Below are 22,525 nucleotides of genomic sequence, written 5' to 3' on the forward strand. Positions count from 1 at the left end.
CAGGGCTTATCTCTAAATACAATATATCTGAATTCTATCATTAAAATGTTGAATTTGGGACTTTCAGTTTCGTGCTTTTGAAACCTTTAATGATGGTAGCTCTATAAGACATTATTTTGGAGTTGATAGTATAGCCTATTGGACCACAAGTAAATATTGTCAGTATTTTTAAAATACACTTTAAATTTTTTGTTTACATTTTGATGATTTTTCTGTAAGAAACTGTTTTTTCTGTGAATGTGAAATGTGCAGAATGGTGGATCTGTTATACAATGGGGAATTAAACACAAAATTAAACAGAAATTAGCATCTTTTAACTCAAACATTTTATTGAATTTGCACATATACAGAAATATCTAGTTTAGATCACAGAATAAAATATTTGAACTGATTTTTATAGTATACAATCAGTAATCTTAAGCCTACTGTTAGATGGCTGTCAGAAGGAGTAGTTTAGGAAATACATAAAATAACATGCATCTTTTGAACAAATCTCTATTTTGTCACAATTATTGCCTCAGCTAGATAATCTTGCCACTTGTGCATTAACAAAAATAATTTAGTAGGACATGCTGTTGATTTGAGATGTGAAATGAATCTGTTTTCATATCTAGCTAGTTTTCAATTCTAACTAATGCAATGTAATAGTTTTAAGAAAATAAAAATAAAACTTGGAATATCCTGGAGATAGACTAGAAACTATTGTCTTCATTCACAGTTCTGTAGGATTAACCACTCTGCCCATGAACAGCAATGTTTTGAAAGTTTCTTCGTAAATCATAAAGAGGAATGGCTGGGTAACTTTAATGGTAGGAGGCATTGAGTATGCAGTAATTTCTGACCCACTAACAGCTGCTGCTTCAGTTCCTTTCTCATCCACCTCAATTACTGCTCTTTGGATAATCTAATAATGCAAAGAGAACAATATTATAAACACCAAAAATGAGACTCCTTATGTGGAGAACAGTCGTCAAAGTTCCAAACAGCTAATGAGTGGGAGGCCTTTGACATACAGACCAAGGGACTGAGGGTCACAGTGTGGTTCTGATCTTGCAATTGATGGCTGCACTCACACAAAGCCCCATTGGCTCCAGTGTGACTGTACAGCTGCCCTAGTCCATCTGTACCCTATCAGTTGCAGGATCAGAGCCTAAGAAGCTTCCTGGATATGTTTCTAGAAGCAGTTATACAATTTCTGTATGCATAATTTGGCAGGGTAACTTTCTTATAAAAAAATGAAGGCTGGACCTTTGATCTTCAAACCACTTTTCTAGCCACTCCTTCCCGTAACCCAAATCTATGCATAGCCCAGGTTGGCCAGACCACAGAATCTGTTTTTCAGTTAACTAACAGAATGTATAGAATGAGCCTTCACTTCCTATTCCTGCTGACCCTACATTCTGTGTTTCATGAATAAATATGCAGGCAAATGTCTATTAGTGGTTCAGGTTGTTTTTTTCTTTAATTAGCTTGTTTCTGATTAAGTTTAGTTAGTCACAAACATTGAAAGCTTTACTTGGTTAAATACTGTGCATTCTGAAAGTGCTTATAAAATCATAGAAACAAGACCCGAAGGGAGCTCAAAAGTCATCAAGAAGTCATTTAGTGCATTTCTCCATGCTGAAGCACAATTAAGTATACCTAGACCATCCCTGACAGGTATTTGTCTAACCTGTTCTCAAAAACCGCCAATGACAGAGATTCCACAACTTCCCTTTTTAACCTGTTTCAGTCCTTAACTATCCTTATAGTTAGCAAGTTTTTCCTAATATTGAATCTAAATCTCCCTTTATGTAATTGCACCTGTCTTGTCTTATTGCTATATGTTTATAATCTTGAGAAGATTTCCTTGAAGCAAACAGTAACCCAGAACTAATGAGTACAGCCATACAAAACAATCCTGTGAGGTGTTTGCAAGCCCTCAACTCCCGCCAAACTCACTGGGAATTAAGGACACTCAATACCTTGCAGGATCTGACCCTTTCCCCTTTATTTCTGTAGTGTATGCATCTAGCTATTTCCTCAATTCTTAAGTCTGCAAGATTCATGGTTAGTTTATGGTCTCGGACATAAAGACAATTAAAGGTGTTAACATCACCAATACCAAACTCTGCTCACTGTGTTCAGGGTCCTAAATCTGTTTCTGAACTAATGTAACTCACATGGTAACATTCAATAATGCTGCAATGGCCCTATGCCAGCTGGCACATAAATTGCTTTTAAAATCAGTTAACAGATGCTATTAAAATTAGATTGTTTTATGATAGAATTATTAACCAATTAATTCTGGATTATGCCATTTTTCCTGGTATCTGCGCAAGGGGAAGAGTATGCCGCAGATTCTCAACCTGATTTACACACATTAAATGGTGTAATAGCCCATAAACTAAACATCTTCTGTTTTATCTTTTGTATTTTTACTCTTGGGATATGAAATAACGTTTCTGATTAAGGTCAGCTTACAAAGCTGTCATAGTTCAAATACTTTTACATTTATAAATTTGTCAAGGCAACTACTATGCTCTTTAAAAGGGTGCAACATATGAGAATCACAGTGGTCCGTTTGGTATGGAATGGGGTAGGGCCATGTTCATGTTTTGTCCTCTTTGGCATGTCTCTTATTGCTGGATGGTGTTGGATTGTGGTGGTTCTCTGCACACGTGTACAGAAGAGGTGGGGGAAGTTTCTGAACCAGAGCTGGGCGAATAATGGACTTGTCAGTTTGCTAGCAATTCCAAAAAATAAAAATGAAAAAACCTGTTTTGGGTCAACTTGAGAACAAAAATTTGGTGATGCACAAAGCCAAAAATAGTTTTGTTTTGGGTCTAAAGAACCCTTTTTAAAATGTTCACCATTTTTTAAAGTTTCTGATTCTTAAGTACCATTACAGGAAATTTTGAAACTAAAAATTGTTTTGAACGGTAAACACTTTTCTTTTGAAAATGATGGAGCAAACTGTTTTGATATTTTTCTGATTTTTTTTAACTAGAACAATTTGGTGGAATTGACAGAAATTTGTGAAAGGTTTTAGTGTCGCCAAATCTGTACATTTTGCTGAAAAAATGTTTCTTGTAAAAGATGATGCCCAGCAATACTCTGAACTTCCCTCTCCCACTGCTTCTCCCTACAGCTTTGTGCAAGAGAAGCCAAAATATGGCTGTTACTGGAGTGACAGTCAGGAGTCCTGGGTTCTATTCCTGGCTCTGCTCTGAGACCTTCAGCAAGTCACCTGATCCTTTTTAAGCTCTTTAAGGCAGGAACTATTTTCCACGATGTATTTGTACAATACCTAACACAACCAGGTCCTGATCTTGGCCGTGCCCTCTAGGCACTAATATAATACAAAAAATAAATAACAAGAAGCAGCTTAAAAGTCTTACCTTTGATACTTTTACAAATCTTTGATCTGTGAGTTGACTCAGGTCTGCCCTCTTTGTGAAGAGGTTTCGGATTCCCAGAGCATGAAGCAGTTCATGCATCTGGTATTTCTGGTCTAATTTGAATTTTGGAAAGAAAATGTCCATTTTTCTGTAAAAACATAAATACTGGTAATACAGTGAAAAAAATGACAAAGTCCTAATTTTGGAACAAGAAAAATGTCCTTATCACAGGCTTGATTTTTCTCCATGAATTTTGCTTGTCTCATTATCCTAGAATATACTCAGTAATTATTATTAGAAGGGTCATTCAGTAATATTTTGCATTTCATTACACCTTTCATCAGAGGATCTAAAAGTGCCCTATAAAAAATAGTGAAACTTCCTCACTTGTATGATGCAGAGCCCTGACATTTTTCATAAGGTGTAGCCATATTGCTCCCAGGATATGAGAGAGACAGGGTGGTTAAGGCAATATCTTTTACCGGACTAACTTCTGTTGGTGGGAGAGTCAAGCTTTCAAGATACATGGAGCTCTTCTTCCAGTCTCAAGCACTTGGAGGTAAACATGGGACTCGAACTGACCTTTTCAGTAGCAGTGAAGTTCAGTTTGAGTTCCGCGTTTGCCTCCAAGTACTTGATACCTGAAGAAGAGCTCTGTGAAGCTCTCAAAAGCTTGTCTCTCTCACCAGCAGGGGTTGTCCAGTAAAAGATATTACCTCACCCACCTTGTCTCTCACTTGTATGAGGCAGACAAGAGATATATAATAGTCACTTCAACTAATACTGAAATGCAACCAGCTCTGGGATCAAATTCAGTAGTGCACAACATGCTACGCAACAGTTTAGGGCAGGAAGTGAAGAATAATTGAAATCTAGGGGAAGCTAGGTAGGCAGAATGTAAATCCCTGTGTAACAACTTGGGAAAGACAGCAGGGCTAATGTTTTCTCTCTTATGAAAAATGTCAGGGCCACAAGGGGTCAGAACCTCTAGTTTCCTGCAGCACAGTATCCCCACTTCTATGATGAGGCATTGATTAATTCAATACTGAACCAGGGGAAAGAGTGTCACCTACTGAATCACATTTCAAATGAAGAGATTAATTTATTTTACATTTTTATAGCTCACCCTATTTAATATATTTGTATTTATGCTTCATTGCCCAAGTAGGAAATCCCTTCATGAGTAGGCTGCACACAGTGGTTAGCCATGCTATTTCGGCTGGAAGTGCCAAATTGAAGACCACAGTTAGGATCTGATGTTTGGGCTTGGAAAGGCTGGACTGTGCTCTGTGAGACGTACATTTCTTAGTGGGATAGAGGAGATGAATCAGTCTTAAATGAAGGCTTCAGGTGAGAGCCCTACACCACTCTTAGGCACAAAGGTTCTGTTTTGGGGGATTTGGAAAGACCTCGCCTTTGTGAGGATGCCACTCCACAGAGAAACCAGCACATAAGTGGGTTTCTTTTACCTCAGTAAATATGAAATATGTTAGTATCATCAAGATGTCAGTGTGAAGCTATACCTGGTCTTCATGTTTCTAAGCCACGATTCCACAAGCTCTGCTGTTATGTGGTCTTCAAGTGAAGCGTAGTCTCCCTCCTTTTCCGGCATGGCAATAAGCATGTGTGCACTCCCTCTGTAGGGAAGTTTTAGCACAATGCATCGTAAATTCTTATCCAAAGTTGAGGCAACCATGTCTGATTTAAACATCATGGGCACCTGTACGTTCCTATACTTGTCTATATAGAAAGTCTCCAGTTCTGTGAACCTTGTATTAAATGGGTGCAACCATTTGCCTTAGAAAAGAAAGAAAGAAAGAAAATAATTATTCACACTCACACTTGCTCATGGTAACAGTTCTGAAGTCCTTAAACATATTATCCAATTGTATCTGTTGCTATCTGGTCATGTAGGATTTGGGGCCCTTGTGCATAGGATGGCTGGATGACAGCTATGATATCTTTAGCAAACATACTTCAAAACTTTTACAGCACAGGACAGCAAAACCACACAAAATAAACAGGTCTAGGCTCAGGAGGGATGGATGGGAAGGAACATGATCAACAAATATTTCCCATCGTCCCTTTGTCCAGGTGGTCAATTACCCCCAGGCTCCAAACTAATAAATATTCCTTTAATGTATTGAATACCATATAATCATCCATTTTTTGCAGAAATGCCACTCTGCCACCTCTACTAGAAGTCTGTTCCACCTATTCAGTACTCTCTTTTTAAAGTGATACCTCCCATACATTCTCATTCATTGAGCATCAACAGTGGGTTGCCTCCCTTATGAGTGCTATGGACGGACACCATATATGTTGATGATACTAAGGCCTGCATTTCCTTTCTACCAAGTCTAGACAGAACCATTTCTTTCCTGTCTCAATTTCTGGTAGAGAAAGGGATCTGGATGAAATCCAGCTGGGTTGGGTTCAGTCAAGATAAAACACAAGTGATGCCTGTTGATAAAAGATGGTTGATTGTTGATGGTGAATTGGCAGAAGTGATGAGGGCATCTGAAGGCTGATTTTTTAGAGGTTGTCAATCTGAGTTTTATTTGGATTCATCTCTACTTACGGCTTCCAAATTAGCAGTGGTGGCCAAAAACACCTTCTTTCACCTTTTCACTTGACAAAATCTTTTATTTTCAAAATGCAGAGCTCGTCATGATTATCTAAGGGCAACAGGGGTTGGCTCACTTCATTCCCTATGGGGCACCTGGCATTGGCCACTTTGGAAGACAGGATACTGGGCTAGATGGACCTTTGGTCTGACCCAGTATGGCCGACCTTATATTCTTATGTTCCTGCTTTTGTCATCTCAAGGCTAGACTACTACACTATTCTCTACCTGGAATTAGCCTTGTTGTCCATGTGGAAGCGTTGGCTACTGTAAACAGTACTTGCCTTATAGGTATATTATACCTATGTGCCATGCTCTGCACTGGTTAATTCACTTAAAGAATTTAATTCATGGTGCTGATTGCTATCTGCTGAAGCCTAAATTGTCTAGCGTGCTGTTCTTAGACATGGACTCTGCCAACAAATCCACACGAACTCACAGGAGCTTCTGACAGACTGTTCTCCCTCATGGGCATTCATCCCTGAATTTGCTACTGCTAGAAAGCAGTCAAAGCCTGACCTTGCCATTTTTGGAGTTTGCTGTAAATCATAGCACTTTTTCAGGCTTTCTCTCCACTGCATTTCTTTTAGTAACAGGTTGTCTTCTAACTGTCTTTTCCCCAAACTCAGTGTCCCAGTGTTGTTACTCTGTCTAGGTTTTTTAATACCTCACTCATTAGTAAATTATCAGGGTATCTCTACTCACATGTAAGCCTAGCCAATCCATTTATTATCTCTGTATCTTGGGTGGCTTCATTACATCTTAACTAGCATTCTTCTTCAAATAAAGGAAACAGAATTACACACCAGACTCAGACTATGTCCCAGTGAGTGCTACTAAGCTGTCAGTACAATAATATTGGACTCTTGGTGCATCTCCTTTTAGCTTATTTTACTGCTGCTGCTCAGCTGTTCCCCCATCTCAAGGAAAATATGCCTTGCTCTGAGCTATTGTGAGATGAGCCCCCATACCAGACAGCAAAAATCTCTGAACTTCCACCATGGAGCATTCTGCTCGGTCCTCTTTGTTTTGTTTTACTTTTAAGTTTGCATCTGTTTTCTTTCTTCAGAAGGAGAGAATTCTCTGTATGCTGCTGTCCTCACGAGAGAGTTGTACACTGAGCCAGAGGCTTTTCATTCACTCTCATGATCCTGGGACCATGGGCACCAGGCCCAAGTCAGAGTTAAATGGTTTCTCCTGGCCCCAAGGGGCTGACACTACTCCTGCGGATTGGGACAGCATAGAGACATTATCCTGGCCACACCTCCTTTTCTCTGTCTCTGTCACTGAAATCAGCACCAGATCCAAGGCCCCACTAAACCCAGAAACCTCCCCTTGGCATTGTCCCAACTGGCTATTTATATGTCAAGGAGGAAGGAAACCACACTGTGGGGCCATTTTCCTTCCCTCACTTGAGCATGCACCTAGGCAGTGTTTTCCTTGATCTCTTCTTGGAGCAGTGGGCATGGTCTGGGATTCTCTGCTCCCCCTTTGCCCTACTCTTGTCCCTGCACTCTTGTCTTTTGTCCTGATCAATTGACCCAACTTTTTCTGCCACCCTTCCCCTCTGATTGAGGGGAGTGGACAATCACTATTTTTGCTACATGGGGCCTCCTTTGAAAAGTCTGGTCCTTCTCAACTAGAAGTCAGAGACTACTAACTGCAGGGGGAGGGACACAGGAGCTTCTACACCAGCTGTCCATCAGCAGAGAATCATCGTGTGTGGTGGAGATGCATTAGATAATTGCTGTGTGCTCCTTGACCTAGACAAGAATCTAACCCCTTGTTTTGTCTAGTTCTGCTATTTAACTGGAAACTCATCCTTCCTCTTCTCTCACGCATATTCCGGGCACCAGGGGCAATCCTGGATTATTTTAGCTTTTTCAAGTAGTACAATGTCTTGAATTGGAAATTTTTAATATATACCCTGCCCTTTTCTCCACTCATTCAAAGGACCTGGGGGAGCATTACTGGGGAAAACACTGCAATAAAATGCACCCTTGTAAATGTGCCAGGTTGCAGCATTTTAATGTTAGAGGTAATATTTCAGCACGCCTTGGAATTCTGGAGAGGTTGAAGTTACTGCTCCAGATCTGACCCAGGTTTGCAGTGACCAAAGTTTATCGTGTGATAGCTCTGCATACCCGTGACCTGCAGAATCCTCACCATCATAACGTTTCCCAACGAAGTTTCATCCCTAAGAGGACTGGATGACATCAGGGACCTGAAGGTGGACTGAAAAATCACTGGTTGCTCCAGGGGAAACTCCAGCTGGGGCCTCTGGGCCCAGGCTGGCCTCCTTTGGCTATGTGAAACTGAAAGAAAAGAGCTGAACTCCGGTCCTGGGACAGCTAATTTGCTGTGTAATCAGGGAGCCTTGTTGTGTGACAGGCAGTTAGCTCCTTTCTCATTACGGGGGGTAGGAAGTCTCTGAAGAGTCTGCTTCTCCGCAGCCTAGTTGGGGCTGCTACATGGCCCTAGCAAATAAACTTTGGCATGCTGTGCTTATTTTTCCTAGTTTGATTGCACCTCTCCTGCCAAGCTAAGGGCCTCCCAGATTCTGATAACTTCTTTTTGTTGCACCAGATCAATACATGGAAGGTCCTCTCGTGGGTTAGGTGTGGTTCTTTTCCCTGATCAAAGAGACTCTTGTATGAAATGGGGAAACTCTGTGTTGCCTTGACCAATGCACTCTATGAGAAATGAATTGATGCCCTCAGCCCAGTGTCTAGAGTACATATGCCCATGTTACAGCTATCATTACAATGGGCACCGCAATAATGGCTTATTAGCAGGGAGCCCAGGGATTCAAGGGAGATTGAACAACCTTCTCGGCCCTCAAGATGAACCCTTCAGAAAAGGGTTAAGACAAGTTAATATGGTGCTGAGAGGAAGTTTTCACTGCCTCTGTCTGTGTTCTAGCTGTTCTGAGGGTGGAGGTCTGCAGCATTCAAGGCCCTTTTCAGTACCACTAAAATCATTTACGGTTTTAAAAAATTAATTTAAAAAAGGAAATCTAATGGGGGACAATGGGGAAATACTGTATCTTTGAAAATGCTTTTCCCCAAAGGAGAAGCCCCTAGCCACTATCATTGTATTTGAATTACTGACTCAATTATAATGGGTATATCACATATGTACAGATCCAGTTTGCAGGGGACTCAGTAGCACTGGCAGGTTTACCTGACTTGCCTGATGCACAAACGTTCAGCACCGTATCCCGAGCTCAGTTGCAAATCTAGAGCAGCAACGTTGATCCCAGTGGAGTTTTTCTGGAGCTACACTAAAGTAACTGAGATCAGAGTCTTGCCTGTTGTCTTTTTATAAATGATGGTCTTACAGTATAAAATCAATCGTTACCTTTAAAGAGAATGTAATCCACGAGAACCAGTTTAGCATGCTGGTCAAATTCTTCAAAAAGCTTTGGGATTTTTCCTTTGGTCTTCTTGTTAATATTCTGATTTATGATATTTTTTGCATGGGTGGAGTTCTGAAAATCCACATTTAAGAATTCCAAATCAAAGTACTGCTTGGATAGATTAAGGAAAGGCTCCTTCAGTCTGAAGTTCTTTTGAACAAAAGACAAACTGCCTCTCTGCAGAACAAGCTCTTCATTCTCTGTGATGTTATCTTTCAGTTGTTTAAACAAAGTTGGCAACTGATGAAAATTCTCTTTGCCCTGCAAAAGATGGAGGTTTGTACCCTGAACGATTTGCTTGTAGGTTTCCCCTTTAGCCGCGAGCATGAAGACAGCCATCACAAATGACATAGAGAGCGGGGAGAAAAACACGTTATTGTCATGCTTCAGTGCTATTTTCCTGTAGAGATTGAATCCAAAATTCATGTTCTTTTCAGTGAGGTTGTAAAGAGTGAACTCTAGAGGGACTTGCTCTTCAAATGGCTCTGCGGTCTCAAGATTCTGCAAGAGACTCTCCTCTTTATCTTTCTTTTGATTTCCATTCTTGCCAAGAGATGTGCTTAATTCAGTGCACATTTCACATAAGAGAAGAAGGCAAATCCCTGCTTTCATTTTGGAGTCCAGCAGTGAGCTTCTTTCTTGTCAAGAAAGTGAAAAGAAACAACAAAGTCAATGACAATTTTTCTTTTTTTAAATTGAAAATACCTTGCTTCTGGGTTCCAAATAAAGAGGTCATGGAGATAGCCAAATGGTTTGAAGTTCCTTCTACCATGTAATTCTCACCAACCCCTCCACCACAAGTTACACACCAATGTAAAGTTTGAATGGCCAATACCCAAATCAAAAGTCAAAGTGAAAGTAATGGAAGAGAGAAGTATCCATTCTTTCAAAATGGGTGCAAAAGAGATGTCATGACCTTTAGCAAGGGGCTCACTTCATATGCTACCTACAGTTCATGATGAAAGTCCCTCACTATCTTCCTATGTTAAATTGAAGCCTGTCTTAAAAGAATAGGTCCAAATTTTCAGATGAGGCACCAATTTGAGATCAAGGGTCTGATTTTCAAAAGTGCTTAGCCCATTCATCTCCACCTGAAGTCAATGAGAACTACCTATTTTTAATGTAATAAATACAAACGTAGAAAGCGAGAGAAATACCTTGTTGACCATTAAAGGGCTAGTGTGTATAATGTGCAGTATGTATAAAAATACCAGCATTGAGTTTCTGCACAATGTATACTAAAAAAGTCAAACTGTAACCACTAGTTCTGAGTCCCATACATGAGAAACTCTGAGAGTTGACCATACTTTAAAAAAACATGATTGGGAGAATTCAAAAGTTTTACATTTCAAATTGCTAGAGAATCCTTTGAAAAATTACTAGAGGTTTTGTGAATAACTTGGACCTTCTTTTCTAGGGAAAATTAGCCTGAATGACATGTAAGTGTGTTTTTCCAGTTACACAGAAACTTTCAGGTAGGAGAAAAGCAAAACGTGAATAATAATTTTTGAAAAGACCAGTGGTCCTGGGCCTGATTTTCCTCTGATTGTTTACACCCGTGTAAACCAGGTGTAACTTTACTGAAGCCACAGGAATGATGATTGTGAAAGACTGGTATAAGGCAGAGGAGGATCACACCCAGGCCTCTTACTTTTTAATTCAGCTGTGCAAGCCTGTGAAAATGAAATCTTTTGTTTTAGAAACAGGATGGCAATAGCACAAGAAGGAATTAAATATGAATGACCCTTCCAGACACACATCCCCTACATCCATCTGGAGGATAATAGAAGACTTATTGTTACCATGGAACCAACGCCTGCTATTTTGTTAAGTAAGTGTACTCTTTCCAGCTGTGAGTACTGACTGTGTTGTGGAATGGCTCTGCCCTAGGAAAACCCCACAGTGAGGAGGGGAAATGACAGGTACTCCAGATTTTCATGATGTCTGTAATAATGCCTCCTCCCTTGTTGAATAGTCACTCTGAATATTGAGCACCTGTGCTGGTGGACAGCAGGGATTCAAATGCTTTCTTGGCAAGAGTGAGGTAGCTTGATGTCTTTCTAATAGTTGAATAGGCTGCTTGTGAACTTCAGATGTGGTTCACCTTTAACAGCAGCTCCCCCATTGCGGAACAAGATTGCTCTTATGTTCATGGATTTGTGTAAAAGCAATAGATGAACTAGTCCTACAAACATGAAGGAGTGTACAGTTGTGAACCTTGGAGTAAGCGGACTGCTCAGAAGAATGACTTAGACATAGTACGTTTTGCTGACGTTCCTATTGAATAGGGAAGGTGGGACATATTACTTCCCTCTAGCCTTGCAAACAAGACTGCACCCTCTTAATTTTCATGTTACTGTTTCTGTCTACTGAGCTATGATGAGGTTGTGAGGCCCTGGACTGAGAATCCAATACCATTGCAAACAATTAAGGAAATTCGTCATTCCCTTTCACTTTCCATTTGTCTGATATGGATTATTTATTCTTACAGCCAGAGTGGTGCCCAGGCCATGTGTAGTATCACCTCTGATTCTTTTACTTATCAAATATTGTTTTGTAAGATCCGGTGAATGCTGAAGTGGGCTTGTGAATGGACTGAGGGTGAGACACTTATACTATGTTTGGAATATTATTATTCTCTATCACAAGCAGTGATTTCTAAGCAACATTCATGCAAAGGCATGTTCTGTAAAACCTTGCCTTTTTGAAAATTTAACTTTCTTATTGCCCCAATTTAACATCCAAATTTGCTCATGCAAAATCCAAAATTTGCATGTGAAAATGGAAGTTGCTTATATAAATCACATAGATGCGTAACTTTTCCATCTACATGTCGAACTGCCATTTCTGCATTTAAATCCAAGATACTGAACATACAAAATAACCAGAGCAAATTTAAAAACAATGTGTGAATTGCTTGCCATACAATATAGGATAGAATATCACTTTAATACAATATTTTGAATTTGCTTATTTTCAGACAGGAAATCCCACCCAGATTAGAAGGGAGTTCTGTTAGGACAGCTAGAAAGAAAAATGATCTGGTGCCATTTGAAATTTCATTCTGCACCCGTTCTCTTTGTATAAGAGTGATTATAAGAATGAAGAAGAGGTATGAAAAGATTGATTCTGTTAAATAAGCCATCATTAAAATAGTAGGCTTTTAGTTAACTAGATGGAAAGAACAGTCTCAATAGATGTTTTGTTGTTAAGGGATATCTGAACTCTAACACCAGAGTATGGTAATTGTATAGCTTGCTATTTGTCATATGGCCAAAGAAATATGTGATGGACTAGGTGACCTCTTGAGGTACCTTCTAGTTCTATATTTTTATGATTTTATATAAAAATCCCTCACGATTGCCTACATCAAGATGTGTAATTGTCTGTGGCTATGAGCCCTGAACAGGCACTTTCATGTGAGCAATAAGACATCTGGGCACAAAGTAACAGCACACATTTGGCAGTCAGGCAGTTAATTCTCTATTGAAATAGTGAGTTACATTCTGTACAAGATGACAGCCCAGATGGGCTATAATGAATGAATCAAGAGACAATGAAATAGTTGAATGTGATGCGTCTTCTTAATCACATGTAAAATATGTAAAATATTAAAAATATACAACTTAAAACCATTTTCACCAATTTTATATTTATTTTAACTGTATCTGAACTCCCAGTGGAATTCCCTATGCCCATCACACACTGACTAAAGCTGCACTAGGTGTGGGTCATGAAAGCTCCTGCCATTTTATCCTTTTTAAACATTACTAGAATCCCAAATATATAAAATATGAAACCCCTCTCATAAGTTAGATTGGACTGTCTTGGAGACTGCTGCTTTCCCTCTGCACCATCCCAACAGTTGAGATCAGCTCTTGCTAATAGTCCTGAGATTGAACTTTGTAGGAGTGGAGGAGGGAGGGGTATGACTCTTGAATTCACATCCTCCCTTTCTTCTCACACAGGCACTGCACTGCAGCATCTTCCTTATTCCCCAGGTAAAGTTCACCATGGGGCCCTCAAAAACCCACCAATGCAATTTGTGGATTGCCCAACAGGGGGCTGCATTGTGACTCTCACATCCTGTCTGGGTAGAATATGCTAGCTCCACGGCACTTACCCTTCCTACTTGTCCAAGGAGCAGGAACCCTAATCCTAGAATAGAGTCTGTTTCCATAAATGGCTGTGCACAGTACTATCAACAGACCAGGCTGTAGAGCATACCTTTTAACTTCATCTTTAAAATAAGCATTTATTGTATCTGTGATCCATACATAGTACTTGGGCTCAGATTTTGCTTTTCATGTGTTCTCTGGAGCTCTAATATACCTTAATTGTGGGCAGATTGTCATTTACAGTTAATATAATTAGCTGAAGTGATCACATTACTTCTATCATTTGAGTTAAGTGATTAGGGTGAAATTCATTCTGTTCTAACACGTCTTCTCAAGACCCTCTGCACAACTTAAATCTCATGTAATCCTAGTGCAGGCCCTCTGCATGAGGGAAAATTTCATGAGGTGGTTAGATGCATTATCCAGACAGGATGAATGTATTCTGATCAGTCATCTTCAGACCAAAAGTAAATCTCCATCTAGGGTACAAATAGTTGGATGGAAGTTTAATGTTGAAACTGAAAATTGGGCAAAACTTGGTTTTGATACAAGCCTAAAACTTGAGCTACATTTCCTAAGTCTCCAGCTCCATTTGTAGTTTGAAGACTCTTCAGCCAAAGGTCAAGTAAGAAGCGTGTGGCTGGGGGGATCCATCACACTAAAAGGTTACTTGAATTCCTGGTAAACCAAACTTCCTGAGTATGGCATGGCCTTAGTTTCTCTTGAGAAACTTTCTCATCACTCTCCCTGCAATTGTTTGGTCCTACATTATTCTTTACATTAGCAAGGGGCAAACCATGCATCTATGCAAAGCCCACGAAGCCAAACTGCACACTGACAAATTTTGCAAGGCTTGGGGAAAGCAATTCTCTTCCAGCTCTCTGTGGTGCTCCTTGGCCACTACTGTAGTTACAGAGCTGCAGCAGCCTCTGCACCTACAAAGCACCCCTTGCATAGGGAGGAACACGATGACTGACCTTAGAATATCAGGGTTGGAAGGGACCTCAGAAGGTCATCTAGTCCAACCCCCTGCTCAAAACAGGACCAATCCCCAATTTTTGCCCCGATCCCTAAATGTCCCCCTCAAGGATTAAACTCACAACCCTGGGTTTAGCAGGCTAATGCTCAAACCACTCAGCTATCCCTCCCTTCCTAGACTCTGCCAACCTCCGCCCCCTCCATTGCAACAAAGATAGGGGCCCCTATGGAATTAGACTTTATGATAGGTTTGGGGTATGCTCTCCATCCATCCACTCCTGGTATCCTGTTCCCCCTACACCAGATGAATCCTGGCATCTTACATCATTTCTGTGATAGACAGGGCCTTCTGCAACTGAGGGGTTGGCAAGATCTGCCTTTTATAAAATACATAATTAGAGGGATTGATCCTATTTTCACACAAGTCAATGCCAACAATCCCACTGACATCAATAGCGACAGGATCAGGCCCAAATGTTTAATAAACATAGTGGAGAACCAGCTTCTCTTTTCCTCCTCAGGCTAGTTTCTAGACTTTTTAATTGCTCTGAGATAAGGTAGCTGATAAAAATGCACCCAGCACTCCCTGCATTATTTGAAGAGTCTGTGATGTTATTCCAGATTCAGCACTTGGCAGGGAACGAAAGGGTGAAATTCTTACTTAGGGCCTGATCCAAAATCTACTGAAGTGAAGGGAAAGACTCTCTAGACCTCAAAAAAGCAAAACTCCCGCTGACTTGGGAACATTGCCAAAGAGCACACAGTTGGACAATAGTCTATTGCTAGTTTGGGATGATGAGCAATTCATTTTAGACATATCATTACAAAAGTTTTGCTGTTCAACATCAATAATCATCTGATAAACAAAGCTTTTGAACGGCAAAGAAAATATATGAAAGTAGTGGAAGAAGCTTTGGAAACAATCATGTATTTGTCTAAATTGTAAAAGCAAAGGCTTGCATTTGTACAGAATGTCAAGTTCAAACATTGTTTTGGATTCCCAAAGATCTGTTTTTAACACTGCAGAACAGAAAACACATTTCATTAAAATTATTAACTGTTAAAGCAGGAAAAAGTTGGTATCAACTTTGTTTTAGGATGATTTGTAGTAGCAACATATCTACAGCAGGAGATTTCTTGCTTTTTGCTCATACTAGAAGGTTTCCCCTTGAAAACATTATAGTATTTTAAATTAAAATAAAATTTCAATATACAGATAAAATCTACTCCTGCTTGAAACACTGCATCATGTTAAGAACATGCAGATATAATTACCCTCCTCTTCCCTCCCACCCCCCATAGATATTTAAAATTCTCAGTTTAAAGAGTTCCATCTTACCAACAAGGCAGCTCGTCTGTTACTTTTCTCAATCAACTATACTTAAAAAAACAAAGTTAAATGATTGTCCAGTGATGAAGGTCATCAGCAAACAGTAGGTATTTCCAAAGTGTAATGCTCTGATTTTGTAGGTTATATATTAACTGCTGGTACACAGTGAAAGATGAGTGTCCTATAAGTGGAGGGCCATGTTCCAGTAAACATCTTATTGATTGAAAAGAAATAAAATAAAGACGATACTATTGCACTCTCAAATTAACAGATTTGATAGTTTATCTTGGGACCTGATCTTTGTCTTATTCAGGCTATGGGAGTTTGGCCTGATTTAAGACTAGAGTGGAATTTAAAAAGTGCTGAGGAAACAAACCGTACGAGTAGAAGGAAGTTATGCAACAGATATCCAAGATGATTGTAAGGATCTAAGCTTTTCTCCCTGAAATGTTAATACGAAAAGTACCTGTAAAATAGACCCATAGCATCTAAACTAAAACACACAAACATCCATAAAACTGTTTCTAATATAATCTCTGGAATGTATCCAACCAGTTAATCAGCTGTAAGGGGGATGCTGTTTCTTCCACTCAAAAGGCATTTTTAGTTTTCTCAACTGCTGGGTACAGACTTCTTAGTGGCTCTGTTTGTATCTTGCTTATAGACCCCTCCAGTTTTTCAGAGAACTTGAGGTATACAATTATCCAAATCGCCTTAAAACCAATTATAGCCTATTGGTTCTTTTTGAAAGGTGTGTATTCACATACGCAATCCAGGGCCACTAATGGATTATAGTGCTTACTATAGGCCACAAATTTTAGGCCTAGGAGTTTTGCCCATGTAGCAAAAGTTGGCCCTTTAAGCAACATTTAACAATCAGATTTTAGGATTACGAATAGAGGGGAGAAATATCTCATGCACAGTTTTAACCTGATAGTTTAATGTAGCATAATTGGCCTTGTACACATCAATAACGTTGTAATTTTATGCTGGCAACTGATAAAAGTGTCTCATTAAAATCTGACAACGCTTTCCCTGCGAGTGGTGGAAAGGCACATTACTTTATTGGTAGTAATTTATTTGATTAAGCTACATACAATTCAATACAAAATTCAGGAGCTGGAGCAGAAGGCAGCTTCCTATTCTTCAAGTCCATATGGAGCCAGCAGTTGTCATTGAAATCCTTATTTCCCAGCTGGGAAGCCCGTACAGTTTGGTGTTCTTTGGACTTTTGCCTTTCTCTGCTGTCTTATGCAGTATATATTATGAGGCAGAGCTCACACAGGCAGCTCTCTACATGCAAATCTCTCACTGAAGTCAGAGAGTTCCATTCTTACAGTCGCTCCCAATTGAGGCCCCTGGTTTCAAAGACAGATCTTGGTCAAGATTATTATTCTGGCCTTTAAATCTATAAATCTATTAAGCTGTGCTTGTTCTTTGGATAACTGGAGCAATTTGGTTCCCAAGGCTATTAATCTGTAATTTTTTTTGGATACTAAATAGTAGTTATAGTTGTAAGCAGAGTCAGGATGAGCTCTATCCTGACATCTGGAGGTAGGTTGTGGTGGGTTGTTGAAAGGAACTTCACGGGCTGATCTCATTTGCATAGGCACACCCACCCTGCCCAGATGGTCACTTTAGCTGCTGTAGGAGCCCCAGTTTCTCTGTTATTGGGGCAGGAAAAATAAACTGTTATTATCCTGATTATGTGAATCAAGGACAGTGGAACTGTACTTGGCCTTTTGTTATGCTGGAGGGACTCACCATCAACTCAGCAGAACTCGCTAGGTAAGGGTCATGGGTTCCAAAACCCAGTGAATTGAGAGAAGTTGAGGACAGGTATTAATACCTGGTGGTATGGGCTGCCTGGTGAGGGCCCTAAATGCCAATTGCACCTTCTCCTCTCTCCACTGTGGAATTTCAGAGCTAGTTTTGGTCCAATTAGGAGTCTAGTTACAGGCTGCTGAGCTGAATTCACTTTGGGTTAATGGTGTACCAGCACTGAGGCTTTCCCCCTCCCCTCCCCCACAAGCTGAAATCACTGAGAGCTGTGTTAAGTAGGGGGAGCCTGAAGATATATTGTGGGACAGCTGGCAGAGCAGAGCCATTTGTGGGACAGCTGGTGGAGCAGAAGAGAGCAGCTGGTGGAGCAGAGCCGTTTGCGGGACAGCTGGAGCAGCTCATGGGACAGCCGGTGGAGCAAAGCGGAGCAAAGCAATTTGTGGGATGGCTGGTGGAGCACAGCGGAGTGGAGCCCCACAGAGAGGTGGGGCAGTCGGTTTCGGACCATGTAAGGTGCCCTCCAAGCTGGGACGTAAAACTCTGCAGATAAACTTTCGAACTCTGGGGTGGCACTGACCAGGGACAGAGACTTCTGGGTTGTTGGACTTTTGGGACTTTGGGTGACTTTTGGGTTGCTGGACTCAAGAACCAAAGGGAAAGGACATGGCCCAATTTGCTTGGGGTGGGTTTTTGCTCATGGGTTGTGTTATGAATCCTGTTGGTGGTGTTTCCCCAACATAATGCCACATTGTTTCTCTCTGTTATTAAAAGGCTTTTGCTACACTCAGACTGTGCTTGTGTGAGGGGAAGTATTGCCTCTTCGAGGCGCCCGGGGGGGTGGGGTGGGGGGATATATATATTTGTTCCAGGTCAATGGGTGGGGGCTCGAGCCAGTTTTGCATTGTGTTATTGGAATGGAACCCCTAGATACTGAATCCAGCCCTTGTTGCTGCCAAGTCTGATGGACAGAAGGGTTACATAGTTAATAGGCTTGATTCATTCTGGCTTGAAGCCAACTTCTGCAAGCTTAGCTGAGAATGGAAGGTGGATGGTGGTAGAAAATCTAACCGGAGGGGCCGGGGTGGTGCATGACACTCACAATCACTGCTCCACCAGTGCTTTGCAGGTGGGTAATGAAGACCAAAAAGTGGGTGGCGGGACAGCCTCAGAGTGATCCCAGGGAACATGGGGACTATGCCCTAATTTAGCACATTGCCTGAGCAGCCTCAGCCAGCAAGGCTCCTATGAAGACTCAGCTCTAAATTAAACCTGACTTCCCCTGGGGGAAACCACCAAGAGAGGGCAGGGCTGAACACACTGCCTGCCCTTCTTTGGGGGAAGCTACATGCTTCCCTTGCTATAATAGCCCAGGCCGATGTGAAACTTCTACCTCTTCCTGCAGCTGTGCGGGTGAATCGGGACTGTTATGCCAATGGAAGCAGATGCTTTAAAAGTACCTGAGTTTACTGGGTTTCACTAAAACAGAGAGTATGGAACTAATCTTACCTTAAACCCTTGCAGTTTGGCTGATCCCAGGCAGATCAGCATCATCACTAAATACTCATTCCCAGCAGCATCTATTAATTCCGAGGAGGAGGATATGGAGATTTTGGGGAGCTACACATCTAAACAGCTGTGAGAAATGGAAAGCACAAATCTCTTTTCAATGCATCTGACTCAATATCTCACCCTGGAAGTTACCTAACCAGTACTGAAAATACATGCATTTAATGAATGCTACAGAACCACAGCCCCATTTATTGTAGAAAACCTATTTACCAAGCATTACATACCTATTCCCTTCCCACAATGCCTATTTTGTGGCAATACAGGTGCACTTCCCATTTACTCTGCAGTCATTGTTACTGAGAGTTTTGCCCATGTAGCAAAAGTTGGTCCTTTGAGCAACATTTATACTGGGTATCATACAAAAACAAGGTTAATTTCTGTTTGAATTGCTGTTTTTACAGCATTTCTAATCCTATAAGAGATAAAACAACTTTAGGATTTATTAGGTTAAGTGAAGTAATAGACACACAAGATGCTAGCTTGCAAGGAATTGAGTTCCTTCTATGGTCTAGTCAGCAAAGGAACTGTGATGCCCTTTTGATATGCTGTACCTTGAAATTTCTAAAATCTTGATTTGTCAGCAGAGCAGCTGTTTTGTTCTCAGAGCTGAACATAAGAACTGCCATACTGGGTCAGATCAAAGGTCCATCTAGCCCAGTTTCCTGTCATAGAATCAGAATATCAGGGTTGGAAGGGACCTCAGGAGGTCATCTAGTCCAACCCCCTGCTTAAAGCAGGACCGATCCCCAATTAAATCATCCCAGCCAGGGCTTTGTCAAGCCTGACCTTAAAAACTTCTAAGGGTATGTCTACACTACGGAATTAGGTCGAATTTTTAGAAGTCGGTTTTTGAGAAATCGGTTTTATATATTCGAGTGTGTGTGTCCCCACAGAAAATGCTCTAAGTGCATTAAGTGCATTAACTCAGTGGAGTGCTTCCACAGTACCGAGGCAAGCGTCAACTTCCGGAGCGTTGCACTGTGGGTAGCTATCCCACAGTTCCCGCAGTCTCCGCTGGGTTGAGATCCCAATGCCTGATGGGGCTAAAACATTGTCGTGGGTGGTTCTGGGTACATATCGTCAGGCCCCCCTTCCCTCCCTCCCTCCGTGAAAGCAAGGGCAGACAATCGTTTCGCACCTTTTTTCCTGAGTTACCTGTGCAGACGCCATACCATGGCAAGCATGGAGCCCGCTCAGGTAACCGTCACTGTATGTCTCCTGGGTGCTGGCAGACGCGGTACGGCATTGCTACACAGTAGCAGCAACCCATTGCCTTCTGGCAGCAGATGGTACAATACAACTGGTAGCCGTCCTCGTCGTGTCCGAGGTGCTCCTGGCCACGTCGGCCGGGAGCGCCTGGGCAGACATGGGCGCAGGGACTAAATTTGGAGTGACTTGACCAGGTCATTCTCTTTAGTCCTGCAGTCAGTCCTATTGAACCGTCTTATGGTGAGCAGGCAGGCAATACAGATTGCTAGCAGTCCTACTGTACCATCTTCTGCCGGGCAGGCAAGAGATGAGGATGGCTAGCAGTCGTATTGCACCATCTTCTGCCGAGCAGCCATGAGATGTGGATGGCATGCAGTCCTTCTGCACCGTCTGCTGCCAGCCAAAGATGTAAAAGATAGATGGAGTGGATCAAAACAAGAAATAGACCAGATTTGTTTTGTACTCATTTGCTTCCCCCCCTCCCCTCTCTAGGGGACTCATCCCTCTAAGTCACACTGCAGTCACTCACAGAGAAGGTGCAGCGAGGTAAATCTAGCCATGTATCAATCAGAGGCCAGACTAACCTCCTTGTTCCAATAAGAACAATAACTTAGGTGCACCATTTCTTATTGGAACCCTCCATGAAGTCCTGACTGAAATACTCCTTGATGTAAAGCCACCCCCTTTGTTGATTTTAGCTCCCTGAAGCCAACCCTGTAAGCCATGTTGTCAGTCGCCCCTCCCTCCGTCAGAGCAGCGGCAGACAATCGTTCCGCGCCTTTTTTCTGTGCGGGCCATTTCAAGGCAAGCATGGAGGCCGCTCAGCTCACTTTGGCAATTAGGAGCACATTAAACACCACATGCATTATCCAGCAGTATATGCAGCACCAGAACCTGGCAGAGCGATACTGGGCGAGGAGGCGATGTCAGCGCGGTCACGTGAGTGATCAGGACATGGACACAGATTTCTCTGAAAGCATGGGCCCTGCCAATGCATGCATCATGGTGCTAATGGGGCAGGTTCATGCTGTGGAACGCCGATTCTGGGCTCGGGAAACAAGCACAGACTGGTGGGACCGCATAGTGTTGCGGGTCTGGGACGATTCCTAGTGGCTGCGAAACTTTCACATGCGTAAGGGCACTTTCATGGAACTTTGTGACTTGCTTTCCCCTGCCCTGAAGCGATAGAATACCAAGATGAGAGCAGCCCTCACAGTTGAGAAGCGAGTGGCGATAGCCCTGTGGAAGTTTGCAACGCCAGACAGCTACCGGTCAGTTGGGAATCAATTTGGAGTGGGCAAATCTACTGTTGGGGCTGCTGTGATGCAAGTAGCCCACGCAATCAAAGATCTGCTGATATCAAGGGTAGTGACCCTGGGAAATGTGCAGGTCATAGTGGATGGCTTTGCTGCAATGGGATTCCCTAACTGTGGTGGGGCCATAGACGGAACCCATATCCCTATGTTGGCACCGGAGCACCAAGCCGGCGAGTACATAAACTGCAAGGGGTACTTTTCAATAGTGCTGCAAGCTCTGGTGGATCACAAGGCAAGGGACGTTTCACCAACATCAACGTGGGATGGCCGGGAAAAGTACATGACGCTCGCATCTTCAGGAACTCTGGTCTGTTTCAAAAGCTGCAGGAAGGGACTTTATTCCCAGACCAGAAAATAACTGTTGGGGATGTTGAAATGCCTATATGTATCTTTGGGGACCCAGCCTACCCCTTAATGCCATGGCTCATGAAGCCGTACACAGGCAGCCTGGACAGTAGTCAGGAGCTGTTCAACTACAGGCTGAGCAAGTGCAGAATGGTGGTAGAATGTGCATTTGGACGTTTAAAGGCGCGCTGGCGCAGTTTACTGACTCGGTTAGACCTCAGCGAAACCAATATTCCCACTGTTATTACTGCTTGCTGTGTGCTCCACAATATCTGTGAGAGTAAGGGGGAGACGTTTATGGTGGGGTGGGAGGTTGAGGCAAATCGCCTGGCTGCTGGTTACGCGCAGCCGGACACCAGGGCGGTTAGAAGAGCACAGGAGGGCGCGGTACGCATCAGAGAATCTTTGAAAACCAGTTTCATGACTGGCCAGGCTATGGTGTGAAAGTTCTCTT

The 22,525-nt window shown here is 42.0% G+C and overlaps 1 protein-coding gene across 2 annotated transcripts; it reads right to left on the minus strand.

The window, feature by feature from the left end:
* Positions 1–664: 664 nt before the first annotated feature.
* SERPINA10 (serpin family A member 10) lies at positions 665–15,893 on the minus strand. 2 transcript variants are annotated; one of them, XM_074957148.1, is made up of 5 exons: positions 15,860–15,893; positions 9,367–10,058; positions 4,904–5,177; positions 3,381–3,528; positions 665–904 (listed from the first exon to the last, which is right to left on the minus strand). In XM_074957148.1, the coding sequence occupies exons 2-5, from the start codon at positions 10,034–10,036 to the stop codon at positions 713–715; spliced, it is 1,284 nt and encodes a 427-aa protein (XP_074813249.1). In that variant the 5' UTR covers positions 10,037–10,058; positions 15,860–15,893; the 3' UTR covers positions 665–712. The 2 variants fall into 2 exon arrangements, with proteins under 2 accessions (XP_074813249.1, XP_074813251.1); XM_074957150.1 differs by having other exon boundaries at positions 9,367–10,062; positions 15,860–15,889.
* Positions 15,894–22,525: the final 6,632 nt, after the last annotated feature.

The sequence above is a fragment of the Natator depressus genome, chromosome 6 (assembly GCF_965152275.1).
Source record: "Natator depressus isolate rNatDep1 chromosome 6, rNatDep2.hap1, whole genome shotgun sequence".
In the NCBI taxonomy this organism is placed as follows: domain Eukaryota; kingdom Metazoa; phylum Chordata; order Testudines; family Cheloniidae; genus Natator; species Natator depressus.

Coding starts and splice junctions, on each gene's coding strand:
- SERPINA10 (XM_074957148.1), bottom strand. CDS start 10,036: ATGAAAGCAGGGATTTGCCTTCTTCTCTTATGTGAAATGTGCACTGAA. Junction 5,178..9,366: donor GGATTACATTCTCTTTAAAG/GTAACGATTGAT, acceptor TTCTTTTCTAAG/GCAAATGGTTGCACCCATTT. Junction 905..3,380: donor GATTTGTAAAAGTATCAAAG/GTAAGACTTTTA, acceptor TTGCATTATTAG/ATTATCCAAAGAGCAGTAAT.